General features: G+C 47.0%; 1 protein-coding gene and 1 non-coding gene across 2 annotated transcripts in view; one reads left to right on the plus strand and one right to left on the minus strand.

Annotated features, from left to right (window-relative positions):
- Galm (galactose mutarotase) overlaps positions 1-24,585 on the minus strand; it is a 58,727-nt gene that overhangs the window by 12,945 nt on the left and 21,197 nt on the right. The window contains exon 4 of the mRNA XM_036170945.1: positions 24,476-24,557. Within this exon, the coding sequence (XP_036026838.1) occupies positions 24,476-24,557 (82 nt within the window). The remainder of the gene's footprint in view (positions 1-24,475; positions 24,558-24,585) is intronic.
- On the plus strand, positions 6,019-6,125 carry LOC118572063. Its single transcript, XR_004943439.1, has one exon. It is a non-coding gene; the product is annotated as a U6 spliceosomal RNA (small nuclear RNA).

Below are 24,585 nucleotides of genomic sequence, written 5' to 3' on the forward strand. Positions count from 1 at the left end.
CGAGGCCAGCCTGGTCCACTGGTCTACAGAGTGAGTTCGAGGCCAGCCAGAGCACCATAACAGAGAGAATCTATCTCAAAAAACCCAAACCCAAAACCAAAAAAGTCAGAGTACCCTCCAACCTGCGTATGAGCATTTTTCCTGGGAAGGACTCTAACTTTCACAGACTAATCCCTTTTCTACTTAGTTCTCATCAGACATGGACTTTCTGAACCATTGACCACATGCTGGTCGAACTATGGCACAATAGGAAGCCTCTTACAAAGATGAGTTCACCAAGGGCAGGAGAGTGTGTTAGAATTCCTGGCCACGCCCCCAGCTATATGACGGCACATGCACCGTCATCCTAGGGCTTTATGTCCTATGTAATCTGTGTGCTGCGTGATCAGGTAATGCGTGCGTAGCGTGATCACGTAATCTATGTGCATGTGTGGAGTAGCTATGTAAACCCATGTGCGCATGTGTGGACGGAAACTATAAAAGCATATTCTACTTATCCCTCCGACCTTTTGCCTGCATGATCATTCCCATAGGCCTGAGCACATCCCTGCTCTTCCCTTCCCTTAATAAACTCTTATAGTGCGTTTTGTCGTGGCTTTTCTCGAATGGTAAACAGCACCGCTTAATAAATAACATGGTGTCCTGTGCACCACAGCTGCAGCATAAGCTAGAGCCTTGTTGTTTGTTTGTTTGTTTGTTTTTCGAGACAGGGTTTCTCTGTGTAGCTTTGCGCCTTTCCTGGAACTCACTTGGTAGCCCAGGCTGGCCTCGAACTCACAGAGATCCGCCTGGCTCTGCCTCCCGAGTGCTGGGATTACAGGCTAAGCTAGAGCCTTTGCTGGATGGAAAAGCTGAGGCTACCTGAACCAATGCTGGAAAACAAGAGCCATTATTCAGAGTCCAGGAAGGCCCGGGGGGAACTGCCTCATCCAGACCCTTGCTTTAGAGAGAGAGAGAGAGAGAGAGAGAGAGAGAGAGAGAGAGAGAGAGAGACACTGACCCAAGTCTCCAGAGCCCCAGTCTCCAAATGTCCTTGAAGGCCCTCTCTGACGCTCTAGAGGTGAGGGGGGCTTGGTGACAGCAACCTTCCACCCTAAGCCCCCAAGTGCTCTTGGTGTTTCTAAGACAAGCTCTTTTTACCTTGGCTAATCTGCATATATGAGTTTCTGCTTTGTGCTAAGAATAGAAAAGAGATGTCAATCATGCTTTGAACAAAGCTGAGTGTACAGAAAATGAAAAGGAAATGGAAAATGTGCCCACAGAGAGGATGTCATATCATGGTTCTGGTTTAGAAGCCATCAGCTCCCTCCCTCCCCACCCCCTCTCCCTCCCTGTCCGTCCATCCACCCATCCGTCCATCTCTCAGTGTGCCGCAAAACCTAAAGCCTGGCAGTTGGTAACCTCTGACCCAAAGACATGGAGGTAGAGCTCCAGGGCTTCAGGAGTGAGTTGATGGAACCTGCTTCCTCATTCCAGCAGAACCTGAGTCACACGGCGGTAAGGACCCTTTGCACGCTGTTCACAAGACCTAAAGCTGTAGGAAAGCAGCTGTGGTGAGGGTGGGCTGGATCTGACAGCCTGGGGCTCGCTCGGGAGAGAGGCAAGAAAGCTGAGAACATTCACAAAGGGTTCCTGACCTAAACCAGAGTCGGGTAGCGGTGGAAGGGAGGTCAGGAGTGGGTGGGTGGGTGAGAGCAGAAGGAAGGGATAGAAGGGTCAAAGGACTACAGGTTCTTGTGGCACTGAAGGATGATGGGATCTCAAGGATAGACATCCTGAAGAGAGGTCGCAGAAGGCAACAGGAGAGGAAAATGCAGTCAAACCTGAGACAGTAGCACTGAACAGGTAAGGACAGGCTCACGTGAAGACAGCAGGTCGGGAAAAGGCCAGGGCCTATGACAGGGTGGTGATGAACCCAGAAGTGAGGGGAAAGGACCGAAGGAGGCCGTATGGACAGGGTCCACAGACTTCAGGAGCATGGCGCTCTAGCCGTAAAAGCTGCCGTCAGTTTTGCAAGATGAAGCGGATCTGATCGTTGAAGACAGAACTGTCTGATGCTAGCTAGATCTCCATCCCCAGGGGTTAGTCTGCCCCGTTCTATTCACATCCTGGGCAGTGTTACTTACTCTCTGAACGTGAAAACTCAGCCCTTTTGCAACCTAGCTGCCTCCATTTCTCTTATCTCACCGAGGGTCGTCACATTTTATCACAAGGAAGTGTGGCCTTTCTTCATGTCTGTGGCAGACTGAAGCCCAGTCTACATCCCATCCCCCAGGTCCCCTTTCTGAGGTGGTACTGACACTCCCTCACTGACGGCTGATCTCTTTCTTTCTCCCCTAGAACTTACACCTTACACGCACCTCAAGAACTGCCTCAAACAACAGAGGTGCTGGGTGTGATTCCTGAGCTGAAGTTATGAAATACACAGCGGCTTCAGCCTGGGCTGCTCTATCAGGACACGTGCTCTGGAAGCCCGGGCCACCATATTATCAGGGTGACAGCTAAACACAGAAGAGGAGTCTGCAGATGTCCCAGCACCTGCTCTGATCTGCAGATGTCCCAGCACCTGCTCTGATCTTCGATGGAGGCCCTAGGGGTGTCCTGCCTTGACTAAGAGAAACAATGAGATTGTAAACAAGCCGGGTGGAGTGAGGGTTATGCACCACTTGCTCCAGTATTTCCCTCCAGGATGTTTTTGCCTCGAAGAACTTAACCGATAAGCCCTAGGGGAGGCTTCTCTCCATCTGTCTCTCCTTTAAGTGCCTTCAAGGGAGGCTACATCAAGAGCCTGAATCCTTGACATTGTCCTGGGGCTTCTGCATGAATGGGCACACACACAAACAGGAGTTTATGAGTTCAGTTTTTTCTTTAAAGTATCATCTCTGTCAATGGTTAAACTGACCCCAGGAAGCCGGAAACAACATGGCAGACACAGACTTACAATTCCATGATTGTGAGACTCCGGTGGGCCAGCATCGGTTTTCCAGAGGTCTGACAGGATGAGTCAGGATTGGCTAAAGCCATGAGGGGCAGGCGATGACAGACTTCTGCTTGGGACACAAGCTAGACACTTTTTTTTTTCCTGGAGCTGAGGATTGAACCCAGGGCCTTGCGATTGCTAGGCAAGCGCTCTACCACTGAGCTAAATCCCCAACCCCTAGACACGTTTATATGACATCACACAAACCCTAAGGGGTTCTGAGCTCTGACAATTCGGGTGTGGGGGTAAAAGATGTAAGAAACAGGGTAGGCAGTGAGCTGCAGCTTATGAACTCTTGATCAAAGTTAGTGAAACAGTTGTGCACTTCTTCTGATTGTGCATTGCTTAAAAAAAAAAAAAAAGCAATATCCTCTACACATGTGCTGTGGCTTGCAAGCTCCCCAACATACCCCACATGCAGATAGGTACACACCCCACGTACAGACACCCCCACATGCAGATACACACCCCACATGCAGATACACCCCCCACGTACAGATACAACCCCCACATGCAGATACACAGACCCCACATACAGATACACACCTCCACATACAGATACACCCCCCCACATACAAACAGCCCCCCAGACTCAAATAATACTAAATAACAGTCTTTAAAAGGAGAAGGAGAAAAAAATAGAGCCAGCAAGATGGCACTTGTCAAAAAGCCTATGACCTGTTTGATCCTTAGGACCCACACTGGCGAAGGAGAGAGAGCACCAACTCCCACAAGTTATCTTCTGACCTCCACACACACACACCATGGCTTGTGTGTGTGCATACATACATGAAAAAAAATTTTTAAATGCAGCTTAAAAACTTCAAATCTGGTAGACGCTCTCTAGAAAACTTTGGTGAGATAGGTAGGAAAATGTTTTCTCCAATGTTTTTTTTCTTTCTTTAAAAATAAGAGGGTGGGAGGCTGCAGAGATGGCTCAGTGGTTAAGAGCACTGGCTGCTCTTCCAGAGGTCCTGAGTTCAATTCCCAGCAACTACATGGTGGTTCACAACCATCTGTAATGAGATCTAGTGCCCTTTTCTGGCCTGCAGGCATACATGCAGATATTTTAATCTTAAAAAAAAAAAAAAAAAAAGATCAGGAGGCAGAGGCACGTGGATCTGGTCTGCCGGGGATGACCACAGTGGAAGGTACTTTCCCAGCACCATGCACATACACAGGAAGTTTTAAAAACACTGTCTCTTCTGAAACTCTTTTTTTTTTTTTTTTGGTTGGGGGTGTAGTTCAGTTGGTAGAGTGCTGGTCCAGGATACATAAAACCCTGGGTTTTTTTCACCAGTCCTGCATAAACTGGATGCTGCCTATCTATGGCCCCAGCACACAGGCAGGAGAAGCAGGAGAGCCAGAAATATAGGTTACTCTGACTACAGATTCAGCCGGTCTGGAATACATGAGGTCGTGTGTGTGTGTGTGTGTGTGTGTGTGTGTGTGTGTTCCCAGGGATTAATCCTGGGGCCTTAGGCAAACACTCTACCTCTGGCCCATACACTAAGGTTTCCTTTTGCTCTTTATTCTAAGGTAGGGTTTCACGAAGTTGCCCAAGCAGACCTTGAACTTGAAATTCTCCTTCCTCAGCCTCTCAAGCAGCTGGGATTACAGGCCTCCGCCAGCAGCCCCAGTTTAAAAACAAAGGTTCTGTTTTTCTTGCATTTTGCTTTGTAAACCTACATAAAATATCTTCGGATTCAGATGAACTAGGATACTGAATGGCCTTGGCTAAGTTCTTTGCAGGATTTAATTTCTCTAATGCCAGCATCTGCTTGGCACACAGTTAGCTTGTTTTGATTGTCACACACGTGCACGCACACTCGTGTGCGGTAAAAGGAAAGTGCTGGATCACGGCCAGTGTCCTTTAAGAATAGGCTATTTCTGTTTTGTTTTTCACTTTCCACTGTTAATTATTTAAAGGTTTAGAACAATGGGTTTAAAACTACGTGTGGAGTCATGAGTTCCCTGGAGAATGCTGAGAGCTGTAGACTTTCTCTCTCAGTGAACGTGCATATGCATATACAGAAGGTTCTAGAACTTCCTAAATCCAGCCACGCCTTATACTGTGAAGTATTACAGAACATGCCGCCTTCCCCTGACTGCACGCCAACATTCTCAGGTGGCATGCTGCAGTTACATCACCAGTCACGAGGAGTATACTGGCTGATTTCCACTCACAGCAAGGCAGCAAAAGGATCCAGGTGCCACACCGAGGCCTCCTTCTGCAGCGTTTACAATCTCTCTGCTTTCTGGCAGCACATACGACAAACCCACGAAGGCAGAGATGCTTGACTCAGTGTGAGCAAATCAGAAATAGCAGGGGAATGAAGCACGGAAAAAAGCAGGGCTCACTCCTAACGACAACAACCAAAATGCAGCTGCAGAGGCCAAGCATCCACCCCTGGATTTTGGTGGGTATCAGAAGTCGCTGATTACCAATAACGGTGACATCACTTCCTTGGAGCATCCTGTTCACCTGTTTGGCAATCGGACTCCACAGAATGATTGGTCTGGACTGAACCATCATTTAAAAAATTTTTGAAAAGATTTTTATTTACTTTGGAAGTACTTTCCTTGTACAAATATGTATGTACCACATGTGTGCCAGGTACCATTGGAGGTAAAAAGAGATGTCAGATCTCCTGGAACTGGAGTTACAGATGGCTATAAGCTGCCTTGTGGGTGCTGGAAACCAAACCTGGGTCTTCTGCAAGAGCAATAAGTGCTCTTAATCATTGAGCCAGCTCCCCACCTTGAAATTGTTTGTCTATTTAGTTATTTTGGTACTTTGAGACAAGGTTTCTCTGTATAACCTTGGCTGTCCTGGAACTTGCTTTGTAGACCAGGCTGGCCTCGAACTCAGAGATCGTCTGCCTGCTGGGATTAAAGGTGTGCACCACCGCCGCCCTGTGAAGATATATGTTTATAGTCCCTGAACTCAGGAACCTGAGGCAGGGGGCTGATAAATTTGAGTTCAAGACAGCCTGTGCTATATATTGAACTGTTACCTCAAAAAAATTTCAAAGTGGGTGCTCGCTTCAGCAGCACATATACTAAAATTGGAACGATACAGAGAAGATTAGCATGGCCCCTGTGCAAGGATGACACACAAATTCGTGAAGCGGTCCATATTTTTTAACGATTATCTATAAAGGGCGACATACATTTTTAGAAGCAATTGACATGTTTACTATAAATTTGGACAATTTGAATAAAATCAGCTATGATTAATTTTTATCTTTCTTGAAAAAAACTTTTTTTCACAGTGGACCGGGTGGTGGTGGTGCACTTTTAATCCCAGCACTCGGGAGGCAGAGGCAGGTGGATCTCTGTGAGGCAGAGGCAGGGCGAGATCCAGGACAGCTAAGGCTACATAGAGAAACCCTGTCTCGAAAAAACAGAAAGAAAAAGAGTATTTATCCTCATAGCTCAGATCTGCAATTTTATTTTTTGAAAGTCTTACTTTTTGAATTAAATTTTATTTTCATGTGTACAGGTATTTTTGTCTGTGTATCACATGTATTAAAGGTGTGAACCTTTAACGACATGACCATCAGGAAGAGGCCAGTCTGGTTTAAGTAGCAGGTTAAAGGCTAGCTGGAGCTATACAGTGAGACACTCTCAAAAATCGAATATAAATAAGTACTTAAAAAAAAAAAAGCAAGCACATGGTGGTGGCACCTGCATTTAATCCCAGTGCCCAGGAAGCAGGGGTGGTTCTCTATGAGTTCAAGGCCAGCCTGGTCTATAGAGTAAGCTCCAGGACACACAGAAACTCTGTCTTGAAAAAAAAAAAAAAAAAAGATATAGTTTGGGCCCAGTGTAGTATTCTGAGGCAGGAGGACCAAGATATAATTGAGACCCTGTGTTGAAAAACCAAAAGGAATGTCACATTTAGTAGGAGTCCCATCCAGACACACACACACACACACACACACACACACACACACACACACAGAGTCTGCAATGAGATGGTATCAATCTTGAGCGACTCTTTTGCAGAATGAACATCATAGATGGAGAGGCCTAATGACCAGAATGACTGAGCTATGACGTAAAAACAGTCCATGGACCTGAGACGTTTGCCTGAAGAAAGCACTCAGAAAAGATGACAATGGCCTTCTGAAGTCTTATGCCCCCTCTAAAGGGGCCCAAGAACTGGGATCCCCAAGAGAGGCCATGTAGGGAGGGGTCAGTTCTAGGTAGATGGAGTCTAGTTCAATATTAGAAAAGCTTTTCCAAGAGGGGCAGTGGAGGCGCACTTGGGCCCAGCACTCAGGAGGCAGAGGCAGGTGGATCTCTGCTGAGTGCGAGGCCAGCCTGGTCTATAGAGTGAGTCCCAGGGCAGCCAGGACTACACAGAGAAACCCTGTCTAAAAGAAAAAGAAAAAAGAAAAGAAAGGCTTTAACGATGTGTTGGCCCGGGGTGGACAGTGACAGCATTCTATCCCAGAGGCTCTGGGATCCGGATGCGGGACCCATAAATAGGTGATGATTTCCAATTATGACACCCCAAGATTTCTGTCACACCTATGCGACACAAGCAGGGAAGTTAGTTGTTAATCTGGGGACTACTCTGTGATATGTGGTTTTTTTTTTTCCTTTTAAAACTTTTTATTTTCAGACAGAGTCCCACACACCCCAGGCTGGCCTTGAACTTGTTATGTAACTGAGATGACTTTGAACTTCTTCTGATCCTCCTGCCTCTACTACTCAAGTGCTGAGACTACAGGTGTGGCCACCACAACGGTTTATTCTGAGGATGGACCCCAGGCCTCCCTCATACATGCCAGACAGGGCCTCTACCAACTGAGCCTCCTCCCCAGCCATTTGTTATTGGGATAAGGGCCACTGGAGACCGAGAGGAGCTGCGGAGGGCAACAAGCGGGGAGGAAAAATAGTGTCCATATGAAAAAGGCAACACAGGCTCCTGCAGGCTAGTTGGAGCTTTGCAGAGGCCCTGGCAGATCGCTGCTTGAAGCGAGACCCAAAGACCACGACCACTCCATGCCTCACCTGGGGGCATGTGAGATTCACGGACCCCGTAGCTCGACCGGAGAACACGGAGGCAGAATCTGTATTTTAATAAGCTCCCAGTGATGGGTATGCACACCGAAGCTGTAAAGCACAGACCTAGGCTCAGATGAGCTGCTGCACAATGGTTGAAAAAAAAAAAAAGGAAGGAAGGAAGGAAGCTGGCGCCACAGGAAGCACTCGGTGCTGAGTCTGGTCTCCATGGGGACGGCCCAGCTGTGCTGGCAGCCCAGCTGCTCCAATTATGTCTACGTCTTGAGCTAGTCGGGTTGGGAACAGTCAGAGAGATCTGCGTGAGCAGGCCTGCAGGAACGGGGCTCGTGGGCACAGAGGCACTCGTCTGTTACCTAATTAAGCTATCTCGGTAAATCATCTCCAGAACGGCAGTTATTATTTTAGGAAACAACATAAAGAGAATGATAATGAAAAGTAACACCCTGGGTGGGAATTTTTACTTCATTCCAGCAGTTGGCCAAGTAAAGCACCTTGGGATTTTTCTGTAAGGGCAGCATTTTGGTACGTCGTCACAGATGGCGAAACCTCAAAGCTTGCCGCCACTTTCCAAGGCTCGTCTAGTTGGGCCTGTGGGTTCATTCCGCTGCTGTGTGGGTGGGGTCCACCCCCCCCCCTTTCCATTCCACTGAGTACTTTCTGAATTTTAACTATGACTTGCAGTGGGGGAGGGTATGGCTTCCAGATATGACGCGCCATCCACGGCAGGAAAAGCTAAGCTGAGCTGCAGGTCACTTTCAGGTGAGGAGGCAATTTTTCACGGTTAACCCCACATAAGGCATTTCCATGACAGTGTTTTTCCATCTTAGATCCCCATCGGCCGGCACGGCTGCATACGGGGATTTGCTGTTAAGTAAAAAGTTCACCCTGAAGTTGCCCTCCGCCCAGCTGTGGCCTCCAGACTTTGCCGCAGGCATGAGGTCCCAGACGGGCCTGATCTTCTCCAGAGGCTGCCAGGTCTCTGGTGTTACCATATTTTCTTACTGTGCATACTTCACACTCTGCAGTACTTATGAAAGACTTTGTGGTCTGAGCTAACGGCGGGGTTACCTTCGTTGACCTGTCTTGCACTGTGACCTCCTGCCCTTTCATCTGACAAAACCCTAATGGTGGGTCAACCCATCTCCTTTGTCCTGACTTCTGAGAGAACCAGCAGGAAGTTCACCTTAGCCCCGACTGAGGCTACACGAATTCAGGGTCTCTGTCTCCGTCGGCCGGATTCCCTGAGTTCTCTCAGGGCCATTTTCCTTGTCATTCTCTCTTGATTAAGACCTAACTTCACGGGCACCTTCTCTCCTTCCTCTTCCCTGCCTCTTCCATCTCTCATGAAGGCTGTTGAAGACAGACAGGCTTGCAGCAAAACAGACGAACCAGAATCTCGGGGATGAGGCCCGGGATGCTGCTTTCAAGTCACTGAAGCTGAGAACCACTCCCGGGCCCACTCTTGGCCTCTCTTCACTTCCTGTCATCCCTCCATGCTCACACACCGACCTCTGCCCTGCTCATGCTGTTCAGTGGGGTGAGCAACGACACCCTTTTTTCTCTGCTCTCCACCTGGCCATCTCCCTGGCACCCTTTGCATGGGTCTTTCTCAGACCTAACACACTGGTGGTGGTTTCCTTGGGCTCCCTTGAGTTTGCTCCCACGGTTGCTCTCCTCCTTCCGTTTCTTCCGGTATCTCCAACCCTCCCTTCTTTCCTGACATCCTTCTCATCTGCTCAACTGCTTGGTACCTGCCCTACCCGGATGCCCTGCAGGTACCTTCCTCGGACAGATTTCCAAGGCTAATCCATCACACGCCTAGCTTCTCTCTAAGCTTGTCCTCTGTCCTTGAAACGCCCTTCCCCCAACCACTTAATCACTGTTTAATATCTTCATTTCTACTCGAGAAACAATCTCAAGTGTTGTTCCTCAGGTGCCATCCAGCTTGTTTGTTTTTTTTTTGTCTTTCCCGAGACAGGGTTTCTCTGTGTAGTTTTGGAGTCTGTCCTGGATCTCGCTCTGTAGACCAGGCTGCCTCTGCCTCCTGAGTGCTGGATTAAAGGCATGCGCCACCACCGCCTGGCCCCATCTTAGTTTTTGAGATGAGGTCTCTCACTGGCCTGCAGATTTGGCTAGGCTGGCTGGCCAGAGTGCTCCATGTTATCCTATTGTCTCTACCTCTTCAGTGCGGGAATTATACGCATGCGCTAAGGCACCTAGTTTTTTTTTTTTTTATATGGGTTCTAGGGATGGAACTCAAGTCTGCAAGCACTCAACTGAGCTATGTTCCCCGACCCCAGCCTCCTGATTTTATCTCCATCACTACTCAAGGCCGCTTTAGAGTCTCCCACTCCCTGTGACCTTCTCCATGGCTTCTCCCGTGTTCCATTCTCTAGGTATGGTCAAGCCTCAGGTAGTGTGGAAGTCAGTGGGCACTGTATGGACGTGAGCTGAACTTGAGATTGCTCTGGGAACTCACTGGAGACAGCCTCTGATGTATTATTCAAAACCCCATTATCCTCAGCCTCTTTGGAATAGAAAGACCCTAGGAAGCTCTACGGACCCTGGTTGGACCTGGGGGAGGCGGAGCCATGGGTGATAAGTCAGATCTCCTCCAAGGGCAGGGCTCAGAACTCTGGCAAATAACTTCCACTGTGACAAACTGACTTGATGGGAGCCCCGCAAGTTTCACAGGAATCCCATGGAGCCTGGCCGCGTGCTCACTTCTGAGCGATCTTCCTGCCAAATTTCCAGCAGGCTGGCTCGTGTTTGCCAATCTTGTAGCGGTGGGTGATATGTTTCCTAGCAGGAAACACAAGCAACTCGGGAAGTTATTCTGCAGGCTCCCAAAGCTGTTCTTGGGATCGTTTTGTGGAGAGGTCCTCAGCAATGGGTCCCTTGGGAAGCATCAATGCCATCAGGAGAGTCCCTGGGGAACCTGCAGTGATCTCCTTGCATGCTGTTTGGGCAGGGCCTGTCCTAGGACAAGCAGCTCTGATGCCATGGGCCTAATCTTTGAGCCTTCCTTCCTTCCTTCCTTTCTTCCTTCCTTCCTTCCTTCCTTCCTTCTCTCCTTCCCTCCCTCTCACCCTCCCTCCCTCCCTCCCTCCCTCCCTCCCTCCTTCCTTCCTTCCTTCCTTCCTTCCTTCCTTCTTTTTAGAGTGTGTGTGTGTGTGTGTGTGTGTGTGTGCCATGTATATGAGTGTGGACACATGTGTGCCACAGTGAGCATGTGGATAACTTTCCAGAGTCACGTCTCTCCTTCCACCATATGGGTTTCAGGGCTCGAACCCAGGTCATCAGGCTTGGTGACAAGTGCCTTTACCCATTCTTGCTAGCCTTTTTATTTACTTTACATACGAGCTTTTGCTATGTATCTGGAGCTACCCTTGAACTCACTATATGTCACTTGCCCCAATCCTCCTGCCTCAGCCTCCAGAGGGCTGGGGTTACAGATGTGTACCACCAAGCCTGGCTTTAGGCCCACTGTCACCTGTATTTCAGTTTTACTTTGTGCATATGGTTTTTTTCCCCCCGCCTGCTTGTATGTCTGTGAACCATATGCCGGTACAGTGCCTGCAGAGGCCAGAAAGGGCCAATAAATAGATCTCCTGGAACTAGAGTTACAGCTGGTTGTTAGCTGCTGGGTGCCAGGGATCGAACCTGAGTCCTCTGGAAGAACATCCGGTGCTCTTAGCCTCTGAGCCATCTCCCCAGCCTCGACTGTACTTTGTAGCCTCCATTAGTTGATAATAGAACCTGTGCTATGGACCCTGCTGTATGCTCCCAATGCAGGCAGAAGTTACCCAGTTGGTTTAGAATTACTCCCCGGGACAGACACAGTAGATACGCGATATCACCGGGAGATGGAAACGGGAAAAGGAACAGGACACAGACCTGGGGCCGGAGGGGCTTGTCTCTAGACCTGCAGGGCCGGGGGCAGCAGCTGACAGACACATGGTCCTCTGTTTCTACTGGCAGAGTGGACCAGTGTGCTTGCCGGCTCATCCTCTGTGTCTGAGGGCCCAGGCCTGAATCCAGACACGAGCTGACGGGTCCGGGAAGGTCATTTCACGCATCAGATCCGGCAGAAACAGTGGCCGGCTACTCCCGGCCCTTCATCGCTGTTGCTTCTCTGGTGGAATCTGGGGACATGGCTTTTCCTTGGTAAGCCACCTTCCTCCTTTAGCTCCCTTCAGGAAGTGCAGCTGTGATGATCTGGGCAAAATGGAAGAAAACACCCAACCCAGCCTGAGATTCAACAAGAAAACACTATTGCTTTTCTCAGTGGCGATGGTTACCTTTACGTGCACAACCATCCAGAAAGGCAGTTACTACCGAGAGATGGGGGGGGGGGGGAGGGGGGGTGGGGGTGGTAATGGAGGAGAGACAAGAACACCCCTGCGCAGACCCAGATGGTTTGGCCCGCTCACACAGCATCTGCCACAGGCTCTCAGGAGCTGCTGGATCCCCCTTAAGTTCTTCCATCAGATTTCTGGGCACAAGGTCACGAATCAAGGACATCTTGGCTAACATTCCACGTGGTCTTTGGGCCAGAGTTTTAGAACTGGGACGGAATGCCAGAGATCAACTCTTCAGACTTTCTGTATTGGGTTGAGAAGGATCGGCGTTCTCTAGGGCGTGGCCAGTGGGGCACAGAAAGTGCTTTTCTGAATCCCAGTCTCATACCACGCTGCCTTAACACACTGTGAACAACTCAGCAAGGAGCCGAGTGTGGTGACAAAAGCTGATCCCGGCACTCGGGAGGCGGAGGCAGGTGGATATCTAGGTTCAAGGCCAGCCTGGTCTACAGAGTGAGTTCCAGGACAGCCTGGCTCAAAACAAACAACCAACACCGGCTGCAAGGGGAGCTGGCGTGGAGAGGCTTGGGGGGGGGGGGTGGGGGGGTAGGGGAGTGGGAGGGAGCAGCTGTTCCTAGAACATACAGATCATTTCTTAGTTAGTTTCATTTTTGTATTTAGCATTGAATAGATTTTCTTCTTTTAATTTTTTTTTTTAAGCCGAGTATAGTGGTACACACCTTTGATCCCAATACTCGGGAGGCAGAAGCAGGAAGATTTCTCTAAGTTTGAAGCCAGCTGGTATATCTATGACTGCATAGTGAGCCCCTGTCTTAAATGTATAAATTCATTTTTATTACATTGATTTTAACATTTTCTTTATCTTGTGTGTGCCTTTGTGTACTTGTGCACGCATGTGAGTGCATACGTGCACACACGTGCCACAGCCTACACGTGGCTGTCAGAGGACAACTGTAGGAGCTGGTGTCTCCTTCCACCACGTGAATCCAGGTGGAATCCTGGTGGCCAGGTGTCTTTTACCTGTGGCACCATCTCACCAGCCCTCGGTTAGTTTTTCTAACTGTACACCAAAGACATCAAAGCCCTTCTCTGGCTTGACAACTATCCTGATAGATGGAGGTCTGTGGAACATCTTCAGCTGTGGACAGAGAGAGGAGTCTTCCTGGAGCCAGCCAAGACCAAAACCACGCCCAGGAAACAAAGCTGCTTTGGAGAAGGTCAAGAAGGATAGGCCAAAACAAAGTATGAGCCTTGAAGGGTGAGAGGGGGTTTATGAGGCAAGGTGGGTATTTATAGTCCCTGTAGGATGGGGGTGGGGACATTCCGAGACTGTTGAGGTGTGAACAAGGCACGGGCAAGAGAGTCCCTGGGAAGCAGCTAGTGTCTGGCTGGGTAGCAGTGTAAAAAAGGTGTGTGTGTGTCTGTGTGTGTGTGTGTGTGTGTGTGTGTGTGTGTGTCTGTGTGTGTGTCTGTGTGTGTGTGTGTGTGTGTGTGTGTTGTCTGTTCCGAAATGAAGTGTCAAATAGCCCAGGCTAACCTCAAACTTCCTATATAGTCAAGCATGACCCAGAACTTACAAATGCCCTGCCTCCACCTCCTGAGTGCTAGGATTAGAGATGTGTACCACGACACCCAGTCAGTTCATGCTGTGCTGGGGCAGACTCAAAACTTTGACCCATGCCAGCCAAGTAATCTCCTAACCGAGCCCAGACCCTGCAAAGATATTTCAAAAGAGGAACTATCGAAGTAAGATTTGCATTTTAGGTGCATTTAGGAACCAGCTGGAAAACAAACCTTTAAGGTTTCATTTTCCATGGAGAGAATAATCATCTAGATTCACTTGTCCATTCATTTATTGGTCAAAATTTATGTGCCCATAATGTAAGTCAGGAACTGATCAGATTGAAAAAAAAAAAAAAAAAAAAAAAGGTCACCTAAACCAGGAGAGTTGTTTAACCGATATGAAAGACTAAAAAAGAAGAAAGACAGACTTGAGGAATACCAGCAGCTAAAAACCAGCAGGACTAGTGACTAGGGACATGGGGGAGGCAAGAGGAATGTCTCCGTGGATGTCTGAAATAAATACCTTGGCCGGGTGGTGGTGGCGCACGCCTGTAATCCCAGCACTCGGGAGGCAGAGGCAGGCGGATCTCTGTGAGTTCTAGGCCAGCCTGGTCTACTAAGTGAGTTCCAGGACAGGCTCCAAAGCTACAGAGAAACCCTGTCTCAAAAAACAAAAAATAAAACAAAACAAAAAAGAAATAAAATACCTTGGGCATTATTTTAGGATTATGTAAAGACTTGAGGAGTTTTCTGTGAGAACTCCAAAAAGACTAAAACCCACATGCCCAAAAGCCTGTCTTCACCTGCAGCATCTTGGAAACAAAAGGCAACCTTGGAATTTGTGATCTCTTTGAAGGAAAAACGGACCCACCCTCGAGAAGTAATTAGATCAGCGATGGGCCTGCAGGTTGAATGGAGAGAGGTTCAAATAAAATCAACACGGCTTGCTGGACCTCCCTGGACAGCCTTGTGGTAAGTCTTTCCGACCAGAAGTCTAATTTGGTCAAAATAGGGCTGCTTTCATGTGATTTTACAAAGAGCTTTCAAGATCACATGGTGGTAAGACGAGCAGGTGAATGGAGATGGGGGCGGGGCCAGAGCAGAGTGGGTAAAACTTTTTAAAAATAAGAGGTATATTTTCTCAAGGAAATGGATTTGCAACTTTTTTTTTTTTAATTGTGACTGCAAGAAGCAGATGAGCCAGCTAACGCATTTGTTCCTGCTTTCTAATTCCTTATTTACAACACAGCAAAACCAGACACAGTTGTACACGGTGATGTCTTTGCTGAACAGCCTGCCTCTTGTTCCTTCCATGCTGCACAAGGGTGGAATGCAGGATTTACAAGTCTGGGAGCGAATTCTTTGCTGGGTTAGACTCTCCTGTGCTAACAGCTCACTGGCTTGCTACCTGAGTAGGGTCCCAGCTTTCTCTTGTTGCTGGGGGACAGGGCACTAGAATCAGGCCCTGAAGCCAACCACCTAACAAGATTCAGGTACTGGAGTCAGGGAAATGGCTCAGTCATCAAAGGGCTTGCTATGCACACACGTAATGCCGGGCAGAGGAGGTGGCTTCCCGTAATCACAGCTTTGGAAGGAGGGGACAGAGAAGCCTCTGAGAAAGCTGGCTAGGTAGACCGGACGAATCTGTGAGCTCGGGGTCTGTCTGAGAGACTGTCTCAAAGAATAAGGTAGAGGAGAGGTTGAGGCAGATTCCAGGCGACAATTTAAGGCTTCCACATGCACATGTGTGCATGTACACACACACACACACACACACACACACACACACACACACACACAAACACACACATGTATGCACATCACACACACACATACATGAAAAAGAAAAAGAGATCGATCTGTTACTAGAGTTATATGATCTGTCCTTTCTTGTAAATGGCCTCTAGGAGTTTCGTTTCAGGGCTAGATCTGACTACAATACAGGAAACAAACATGCTCAAGAGGACCCAGGATGCCCGGATGCAAGCAAGCAGGCTCGCAACATCCCTCTAAGAGTAAATGTTTCATGAGCAGCAAGGGCTTGGGTTTGCTTTAAGTAGCTAAAAACAATTGCTCTGGAGAAACAAAAGCTAACAGCCGACAGGCAATCGATTGATCGAGGCTGAAAGCTCCGCTTCGAACCTGAGCTGTGGGTTAAGACGGAGCTCTCGGCCTCAGAGAGGCCTTCCGCAAGGGCAGCCTGCCAAGGTGCAGGAGAGGTCCTGGTGAGCTCAAAATGTCATCCAAGAAGCTTTGGCAGCTAGGCAATGGGGTTTATACAAAATATCTGTCTCACATAATGTATGTTTTTTCTTGTTTCCTTTTGACATGGGGTCTGTGTTTACCTAGGCTGACCTTGAACTCTTGGATTCAAGTGATCCTCCCAAGAAGTTGGAACTCCAGAGTACACCACTCCACCTGGCTTTTTGTTTGTTTGTTTTCAGGTGGAAGGACAAAGATGCCAGAGTCTTCCAGCTGACCAGTGAACACAGAAGGGATATTGTTTGTTTGTGTTAGAAACTGCCAGGGCACAGGGCGGTGGTGGCACATGCCTTTAATCCCAGCACTTGGGAGGCAAAGGCAGGTGGATCTCTGTGAGTTCGAGGCCAGCCTGGTCTACAGAGTGAGTTCCAGGACAGCCAGGGCTAGACAGAGAAACCCTGTCTCGAAAAACAAAAACAAATAAAAAAGCACACAAAAAGAAAGAAGAAAGAAAAGAAAAAAGAAAGCAAAGAAAAAAGAAAAGGAAACCGCCAGTGCTGGTGGGAATTTCCTACAGAGAAAGCAAGGGTGACTTGCCCGTTTGGTTGGGCCTCAGTGAAGGCTGCGCATGTCCCTAGTGTGCAGAGACTTGGGAAGAAAGACAGCCTCTTCATGTAGGAGATGGGATAAAGGAGAGAACGGAGAAACCAGACCCATAGTCTGTTGTCTTCTATCCTTTATTGGCCCAAAGGGCTGAAGACATTTTTTTATGTCCCCGTAATTGCCAGAGGGAGTAAAATGGGGGCCCAAGGGTGCCTGAGGTAAAGGTTTACACGGGAGCTTGAACTGTAACAGGGAGTCAGTTCATTCTGTTCATTTCTCTAGCTCCCTGGACACCCTAGTCCTTTTCTATCCAACAGCAGTCATTGAGGAAGCAGGAAACATACAGAGACCAGGACTCGACTCCTCCCGAAAACACAGGGAGAGGGAAGGGCCGTAGCTTAGCCATAGTGTTAACAGTTACAGTAAAATACAGCTACTGCCTCAGACGTAAGTTTTCCCCTCGCCTGAAAAACTGTTTACTATGTCTAACCAGAGTGAAAAACACCCCCAAAGTTTAGATCTGCATCACCATCAAGCATCTCCCCTCAGAACAGTTTTACAGATCAAAAATAAGGAGTTAACACATAAGTGTAAGAATAAACTACTAGTCACAGAAAGGGAAGGGCTGTGGTGGGAACTGTCTCGGAAAAACTGCATGTTGGCCAGGGCCCTACAGAACCCACTGAGAGACAACCTGAGGCTGAGCAACTGAAACTGTAGACATAATTAAAGGCTACAGAGACGGCCCCACATTAAGAGCACTTGCTTGCCCTTCCAGGAAACCCACGGTCAGTTCCCACCACCACCATCGGGCAGCTCACAGTCACCTGTGACTCTAGTTCCAGGAGATCTAACACCGTCTTCTGGCCTCCGAGAGCATGGGTGTACACACACACACACACACACACACACACACACACACACACACAGACTTAAAAATCTTTGGAAAAAAAAAAAGAAATTATAATTAAACAAGCCCACAAAATTCAAGGAATGCATGACCAGATAAAAACTTCCTGGTTAAATACTGCCTTAGCATCTCCCCAAGCCCCAGCCCACTTACAGGCTCTTCTGCATGAACCACTTTTTCAGACATGCTTGGTTATCAGCTAAAGAGTTCTTGGTGCTCGGCCTATTTCCTTTACAATGACGGAAACAGCTCTCCCTAAATGTGGTGGTTTGAAAGAAAATGGCCCCCAAAGGGAGTGTCACCATTAGGAGGTGTGGCCTTGTTGGAGTCATGGTGGAGGGGGGCTTTGAGGTATCATATATGCTCAAGCCACGCCCAGTGTCTCAGTTCACTTCCTGTTGCCTGAGAAAAAGATTTAGAACTCCCAGCTCCTTCTCCAGCACCATGTCTGCCTGCATGCTGCTGTTTCCCACCATGATGATAACAGACTGAACCTTTGAACTGTAAACGACCCCAATTAAATGTTTTCCCTTTATAAGAGTTGCTATGGTCATGGTGTCCCTTCACAGCAATAAAACTCTACTAAGACACATATATTGAAATGTTTCTGGGGCTGGAGACATGACTCAGCCATCAGAGCACTGGCGGCTCTCCCAGAGGATCAGGATTTGATTTCTAGCACTCAAATGGTGAACTACAACCATTTATAACTCCAGTTCCTGGGGATCTGATACCTTCTTCTGGTCTCCATGGCAGTGCATGCAAATAGTGCACAAACACATAGGCAAAACACCCATGCACATAAATCTAAGAATTGGAAAAAAGAAGAGCCAGGTAGATCTCTGTGAGTTCAAGGCCAGCCTGGGCTACAGAGTGAGTTCCAGGAAAGGTGCAAAGCTACAGAGAGAAACCCTGTCTTGAAAAACCAAAACCAAACAAACAAACAAAAACAAAAACAAAAAAAATGCATTGAGGTTGGGGATTTAGCTCAGTGGTAGAGTGCTTGCCTAGCAAGCACAAGACCCTGGGTTCAATCCTCAGCTCCAAAAAAAAAAAAAGAACCTCAGCTATCTCACAACAAAGTGGAGAAATGGAAGGGAAATGGTCACATGAAGGAGGCTACATGCATGACCCTTTATAACAACCCGTTTCCACGAGAACTTACTTAGTCTGAGCCAGGCATAGATTCCTTCTAAGTATAGTGCACCATGGCCTCGTACTAAGGCCCCACCTCATAAACCCTGCCACCCGGTGACCAAGCTTCCAGCATATGAGTCTTCAGGGAACACAAATCACATCCACACAAGTTACTTAAACCCTTGTCCAGTTTCTACATCTGCTAAATAAGAAAAACAGGCACATAGAAACAGGCAAACACTGGTGCACAGAAATAAATCTATAAAAGTCAGAGGAAGTCTTGGGCTTCTAAAGATCTGTTCTTGATAGAAACTGGGCCAGGCACATGGGTTCTTCCACCACTGAGATACAGAGGAGTGGTTAGCACCCACTTTTGGAAAAGCTTCCGTGAACAGTGGCAGCATCTAGGGCTGATGAGCAAATGGATAGATAGGAGGGAGAGAACCAGGAGTCTTCCATGAGCTCTGCTGATGTCCTAATGGACTGGAAGAGAGGTGGGACAGTGGTTGCATGCTTGCACCTTCCCAGAGCCACAGTATGGAAGGGCCACAAGCGGCCTTCTAGACCAATTACCGACATCCTGTATTAGCTTACAATAACTGTCCCATTGGTATACAGAAAACCGAGGTTTGCTGGGATGATCTGCTATCATAGTTCTTGAAAAAAAAAAAAAAAGTGAAGTGTTGGGCTTGTGAGTTAGCTTGCTGGTAAAAGTACCTCCTCCTGCCATGCCTGACAACCTGAGTTCGGTCCCCAGGACTCAGGGTAGAAGGACAAACCTGAAAATTATCCTCTGACCTCTTCACCCCCACCATGGCACACACACCCCACAATAAATCAATACAACACAATAAAAAATTTAAAGCTTAATGTTCTTTGTTTTGAAATTAAAGACTTCCCACTTCTATGGTATAAAAGGATTTTTTTTTCTTGGTGTGGGGATGTAGCTCAGTAGGATTATGCTGGCCAAGCTTGCATGAGGTCTTTGTGTTCAATTCCCAGAATACACACAGACACACACACATAGACACACACACACACACACACACACACACACACACACAACACACACACACACAATCTTATATGAAAGAATGGTGATCATAAATAATAGCTAGGTATTTTCTTGTTTTTGTTTTTGTTTTTGTTTTTTCGAGACAGGGTTTCTCCATATAGTTTTGGTGCCTGTCCTGGATCTCACTCTGAAGACCAGGCTGCCCTCAAACTCAGAGATCCACTTGGTTCTGCCTCCCGAGTGATGGAACTAAAGGTGTGTCCTACCACCACCCAGCTTCTTGTTTTGAAAAATGTATTTATTTCTATTCATTATTATTCAAATTAGGTTTTTTAAAAGCGGTTTTCATTAAGATACAGTTGGTCCTTATATCTATAAATACCACAGTTGTGGATTCAACTCCTTGAAGAGCTAAACTATTTAGGAAAAAAAAATATTACTTCTGTACTGGACATGTATAGACTTCTCCTTTTTTTTTTTTTTTTTTTTTTTGGTTTTTTCAGACAAGCTTTCTCTGTGTAGCTTTGCGCCTTTCCTGGAACTCACTTTGGAGACCAGGCTGGCCTCAAACTCATAGAGATCCACCCAGCTCTGCCTCCCAAGTGCTGGGATTAAAGGCATGTGCCACCACGCCCGGCCTAGACTTCTCTTTTAATTCTTAAACAGCACAGTACAACAGCTGTTCACATATGAAATATGTGCGGTATATGCCACATAATCTAGAGATGACATCAACAACCAGAGAGGGAGTCTGGGCATGGTGATAAATACCTGGTCCCAGCACCCAGGAAGCTGATGCAGGAGGATTGTGAATTCAAGGCCATTGTGGGTTCCAGCCTGGCAAGAACTACAGTGTGATATTCTACTTCAAACCAAACAAATAAGAACAAGATATAAGGAAGGATGTAGGTAGGGTATTTGTAAACACTATGCTATTTTATATAAGCAATGAGGATTTTGGTATCCATACATGGTTCTGGGATGGAGCCCCATGGTCAACAGGGACAACAGCTTAACATAGACATTCCCAATTTGTTTTTAAAAAGAGATTTGGTAGGCTGGCCCTGGTGGCACACACCTTTAATCCCAGCATTCAGGAGGCAGAGGCAGGTGGATCTCTGTGAGTTCTAGGCCAGCCTAGTCTGGTCTACAGAGTGAGTTCCTGGACAGGCTCCAAAGCTACACAGAGAAACCCTGTCCTCGAAAAACCAAAATAAAAATAAAAAGAGATTTGTTTTATTATTCAAAACTGTGTTGTACAGGTCTTCTAACTTAGAAAAATAAAAATATGGATACTTTATATAGGTATGCTAATTTTCTTAAAAGTATTTTTATCTTATTGTTAGCTATGGGGTAAGTAGACGTGAGTGTGGGTGCCAGGGGAGGCTAGGAGCTTTGGGTTCTCTGGAGCTGGGGTTCAGCAGATAAGCCACCCACTGTGGGTGCTGGGAACTGAACTCCAGTCCTCTGAAATAACAGTATGCACTTTTTTTTTTTGGAGGACAAGAAACACGTCCCTTTAATTCAACAAGATTGACACACACATGAACTCACATAGAGTCTGAGGGAGCATGCACAGGGCTTGCATACGTCTGTAGCAGATAGTGCCCTGGAGCTGAGAAGTGAACACATGTCCACTCCTACCTAACCCAGGAGCAATCTCTAATTGATAACCACTTGCAAATAAAAGATTAGTTTTCTCCAAGGGAGTCTCACTGGGGACACAAATTGCTGTTAAGGGTAGGCCATATGCCCAACAGTAGATAGATGGCCAACAGAAGATTAACTCACTGACATCTTTGGAGTTTCCTTGTCTCAAGATGTCACATCAATCAGGGGTTTTTTTTGTTTGTTTGTTTGGTTGGTTGGTTTTTTTTTTTTTTTTTTTTTGGAATGCCCAATGCCGTTTATTGAAGGAGGGAGGAGGTCTTACATACAGGCTTCCAGCACAATGGAGGAACCCCGGAGGGCAGAACAGTATGCACTCTTAACAGCTGCACCATCTCCCCAGCCCAGTTCCCCACCTCCGCCCTTTTTGAGACACTGTCTTGAAGTAGATGAAGCTTATCTTAAACTGGCTATTTGTAAAAGAGGAAATGGGAATCTGTGCGGTGAACTGTTAAAGCATTACTCAACATGGAAGGCCTTTATCCCGGGCAAGAACCAGAAGAGAGTTGGGCGCGGTGGTGTGCATGCCTGGATCCGGATCCCAGCACAGCCTGGGATGGGGCGGGGAAGGGGATGGGGCGGGGAGGCGGGACAGAGACAGCTTTCTACATAGTCCAGGCCAGTCCAGGTTTCACCACGAAGCAAACAGAACCAAGTGAAGACTAGGCCAGGTCTCCTGCTACCAGAGTATGAAGCTCTTAGCTCTCACTCAACAAGTTTTCAATATTAGTACAAGATGGAGAATGTCACCGTAATGGCATTTGCGGTGTGGAATTGTGGCAAAGGAGATTTACGAATTTCGCTCTACTCCAAGGTAGGATGCACTGTGTTCTGCCCCCTCATAATCACGACACATTTCAGATGCCAGATGTGGACTCCCGTGATTCTCATTAGATTAAAACACACCAGGATGGATTCATAAATGCACACAGGTAGACACATCTATTTCATGTGCAGCATTTATAAGCTTATCAGTCACAAACAGAAGCCAGCACTAGGATTTAATGCAATGATTCTGCACCTAGGACAAGAGGGGCCGGCTTATTCCTGCTCCTCTACTGAGTCACATAAATATCAGGAGATGACACATGTGAATGAGACAGACAGAAAAGCCTTTAAATCCGGCTCAGCAACCAGGAAAATGTTCAAAGCTGAGATGCCAAAAATTTTAGTCCATTTATTTCAACTTCTTATTATTCCATTAAAAAAAAAAAAAAACAACTTGGGGACTGTTTTATTCAAGTTTGAGAGAAAAATAGGGTGGGCAAGCTGTAACTCTCAGCAGCTGCCAGGAAGACGGAGATGGAGAAGAGGATTCGAGAAAGCCACGCCCTTCTCCTTGGAGGCTGGCACACAGCTGCTTGGCAGAAGCAAAGGGGTTTAGATAGAGAGAGAAAATACCCAGAGTGCCAGAGAAACCATGCTTAGGTTTTGACCAGTTTCTGGGGGAGACAGAGAGGGGGAGAGAGAGAGACAGAGAGAGGACAAATGAAAAGCTGTATTTTCAAAGTTCAGAAAAAGAAAAGGGTGGACCCCAATCACAAGGCTACATGGTGGATGTTCTGTGAGCATTTTCCCTGAGTTAGGTTTTGGGTTGTTTGTGTGTTTGTTTGTTTGCTTGTTTTTGAGTGAGAGAGGGAGTCTCACTCCACTGGCCTGGCTGGCCTGCAACACACAGAGATCTACCTGCCTCTGCCTTCTGAGCTCTGAGATCAAAGGTGCGTGCCCCATGTACCATCTCCAATTAACTTTCCAGCCATTATATTTATGAAAGTTTCTAATCCCCGCTGTTAAGACTGTTCAGTATGTAGGCCTATATACATACCTTTTTTCCTTTGTAAAAAATTTTATCCGGGTGGTGGTGGCATACACCTTTAATCCCAGCACTCGGAGGCAGAGGCAGGTGGATCTCTGTGAGTTCGAGGCCAGCCTGGGCTACAGAGCGAGATCCAGGACAGGCACAAAGCTACACAGAGAAACCCTGTCTCAAAATAAATAAATAAACAAACAAACAAACAAAAATTAACTATTATTGTTTAGGTATGTGTGTATGTGACATGTGTACAGATGAGTACGTACCATGGCCTGTGTGTGAAGGTCAGAGGACCACTTTGTGGAATCAGAGCTCTCCTTTTATGTTTATATGGGTTCTAGAGATCAAACTCAAGTCAGGCTTGCACAGTAAGAACCTTTACCCACTAAGCCATCACACTGGCCTCTCCCCTCCCTTTAATGGGCTGAATGAGAATGGCCCCCATAGACTCATAGCTTTGAAGGCTTGGTCCCTAGTCAGTGGAACTGGTTAGGAAGGATTAGGAGGTGTGGCCTTGTTGGAGAAGGTGTGTCACAGGGGGTGGGCTTTGAGGTTTCAAAAACCCATTCCAGGCCCAATCTCTCTCCCCCTCTCTCCCTCTCTCCCTCTCTCCCTCCCTTCCCCTCTCCCTGCTCCAGCACCATGCCTGTCTGCTGATACACTTCCCATCACCCCATCATGATGACCATAGATTAACTCTCTGAAACTGTAAGCAAGCTCCAATTAAACGCTTTCTTTTATAAGTTGCCTTGGCCATGGTGTCTCCTCACAGCATAGAACAGTGACTAAGACACCACCATACCCAGTACCCTGTCAAAACTTTACATTTGTAACAGTAAACACAAATCCACTGTGTTAAAAAGACCAAACACTAAAAGAAAACCCTTTCCTAGGATAAGACAGGTGTCCTGTAAAAGTGAAGTCATTTCTCATAGAATTTTTTCACTTTGAATTTTTGAAATAATTTCAGATTTACAGGAATGTGGTAAAAAATAGTATATCTGTGTTATATCTTTCATCTACTTCACTTATTATTGACATCTGTATAAACATGATGCAATGATCCAAACTGGAAAGATCGACATCAGTATGCTAGTTAACTGAACTACCACTTTTACTAGGACTCACCTAGTAAAGGTGAACACGGTAATGGTTTACTTAGTAACGACCTTCCTGTGGCTGTGAACCATGGTTCTACATGACATAACAGTTTAAATTTACTGACCTGTAGGAATCAGGGTGTCATCCACAGGCAAATACGAGTCTGCTGCAATGGTGACTTCGTGGTCATATATATTTGGGGAGCCCTGGAAAGGAAAAGAGAAAGAAAAAAAT

Source organism: Onychomys torridus, chromosome 21, assembly GCF_903995425.1.
Source record: "Onychomys torridus chromosome 21, mOncTor1.1, whole genome shotgun sequence".
Taxonomy (NCBI): domain Eukaryota; kingdom Metazoa; phylum Chordata; class Mammalia; order Rodentia; family Cricetidae; genus Onychomys; species Onychomys torridus.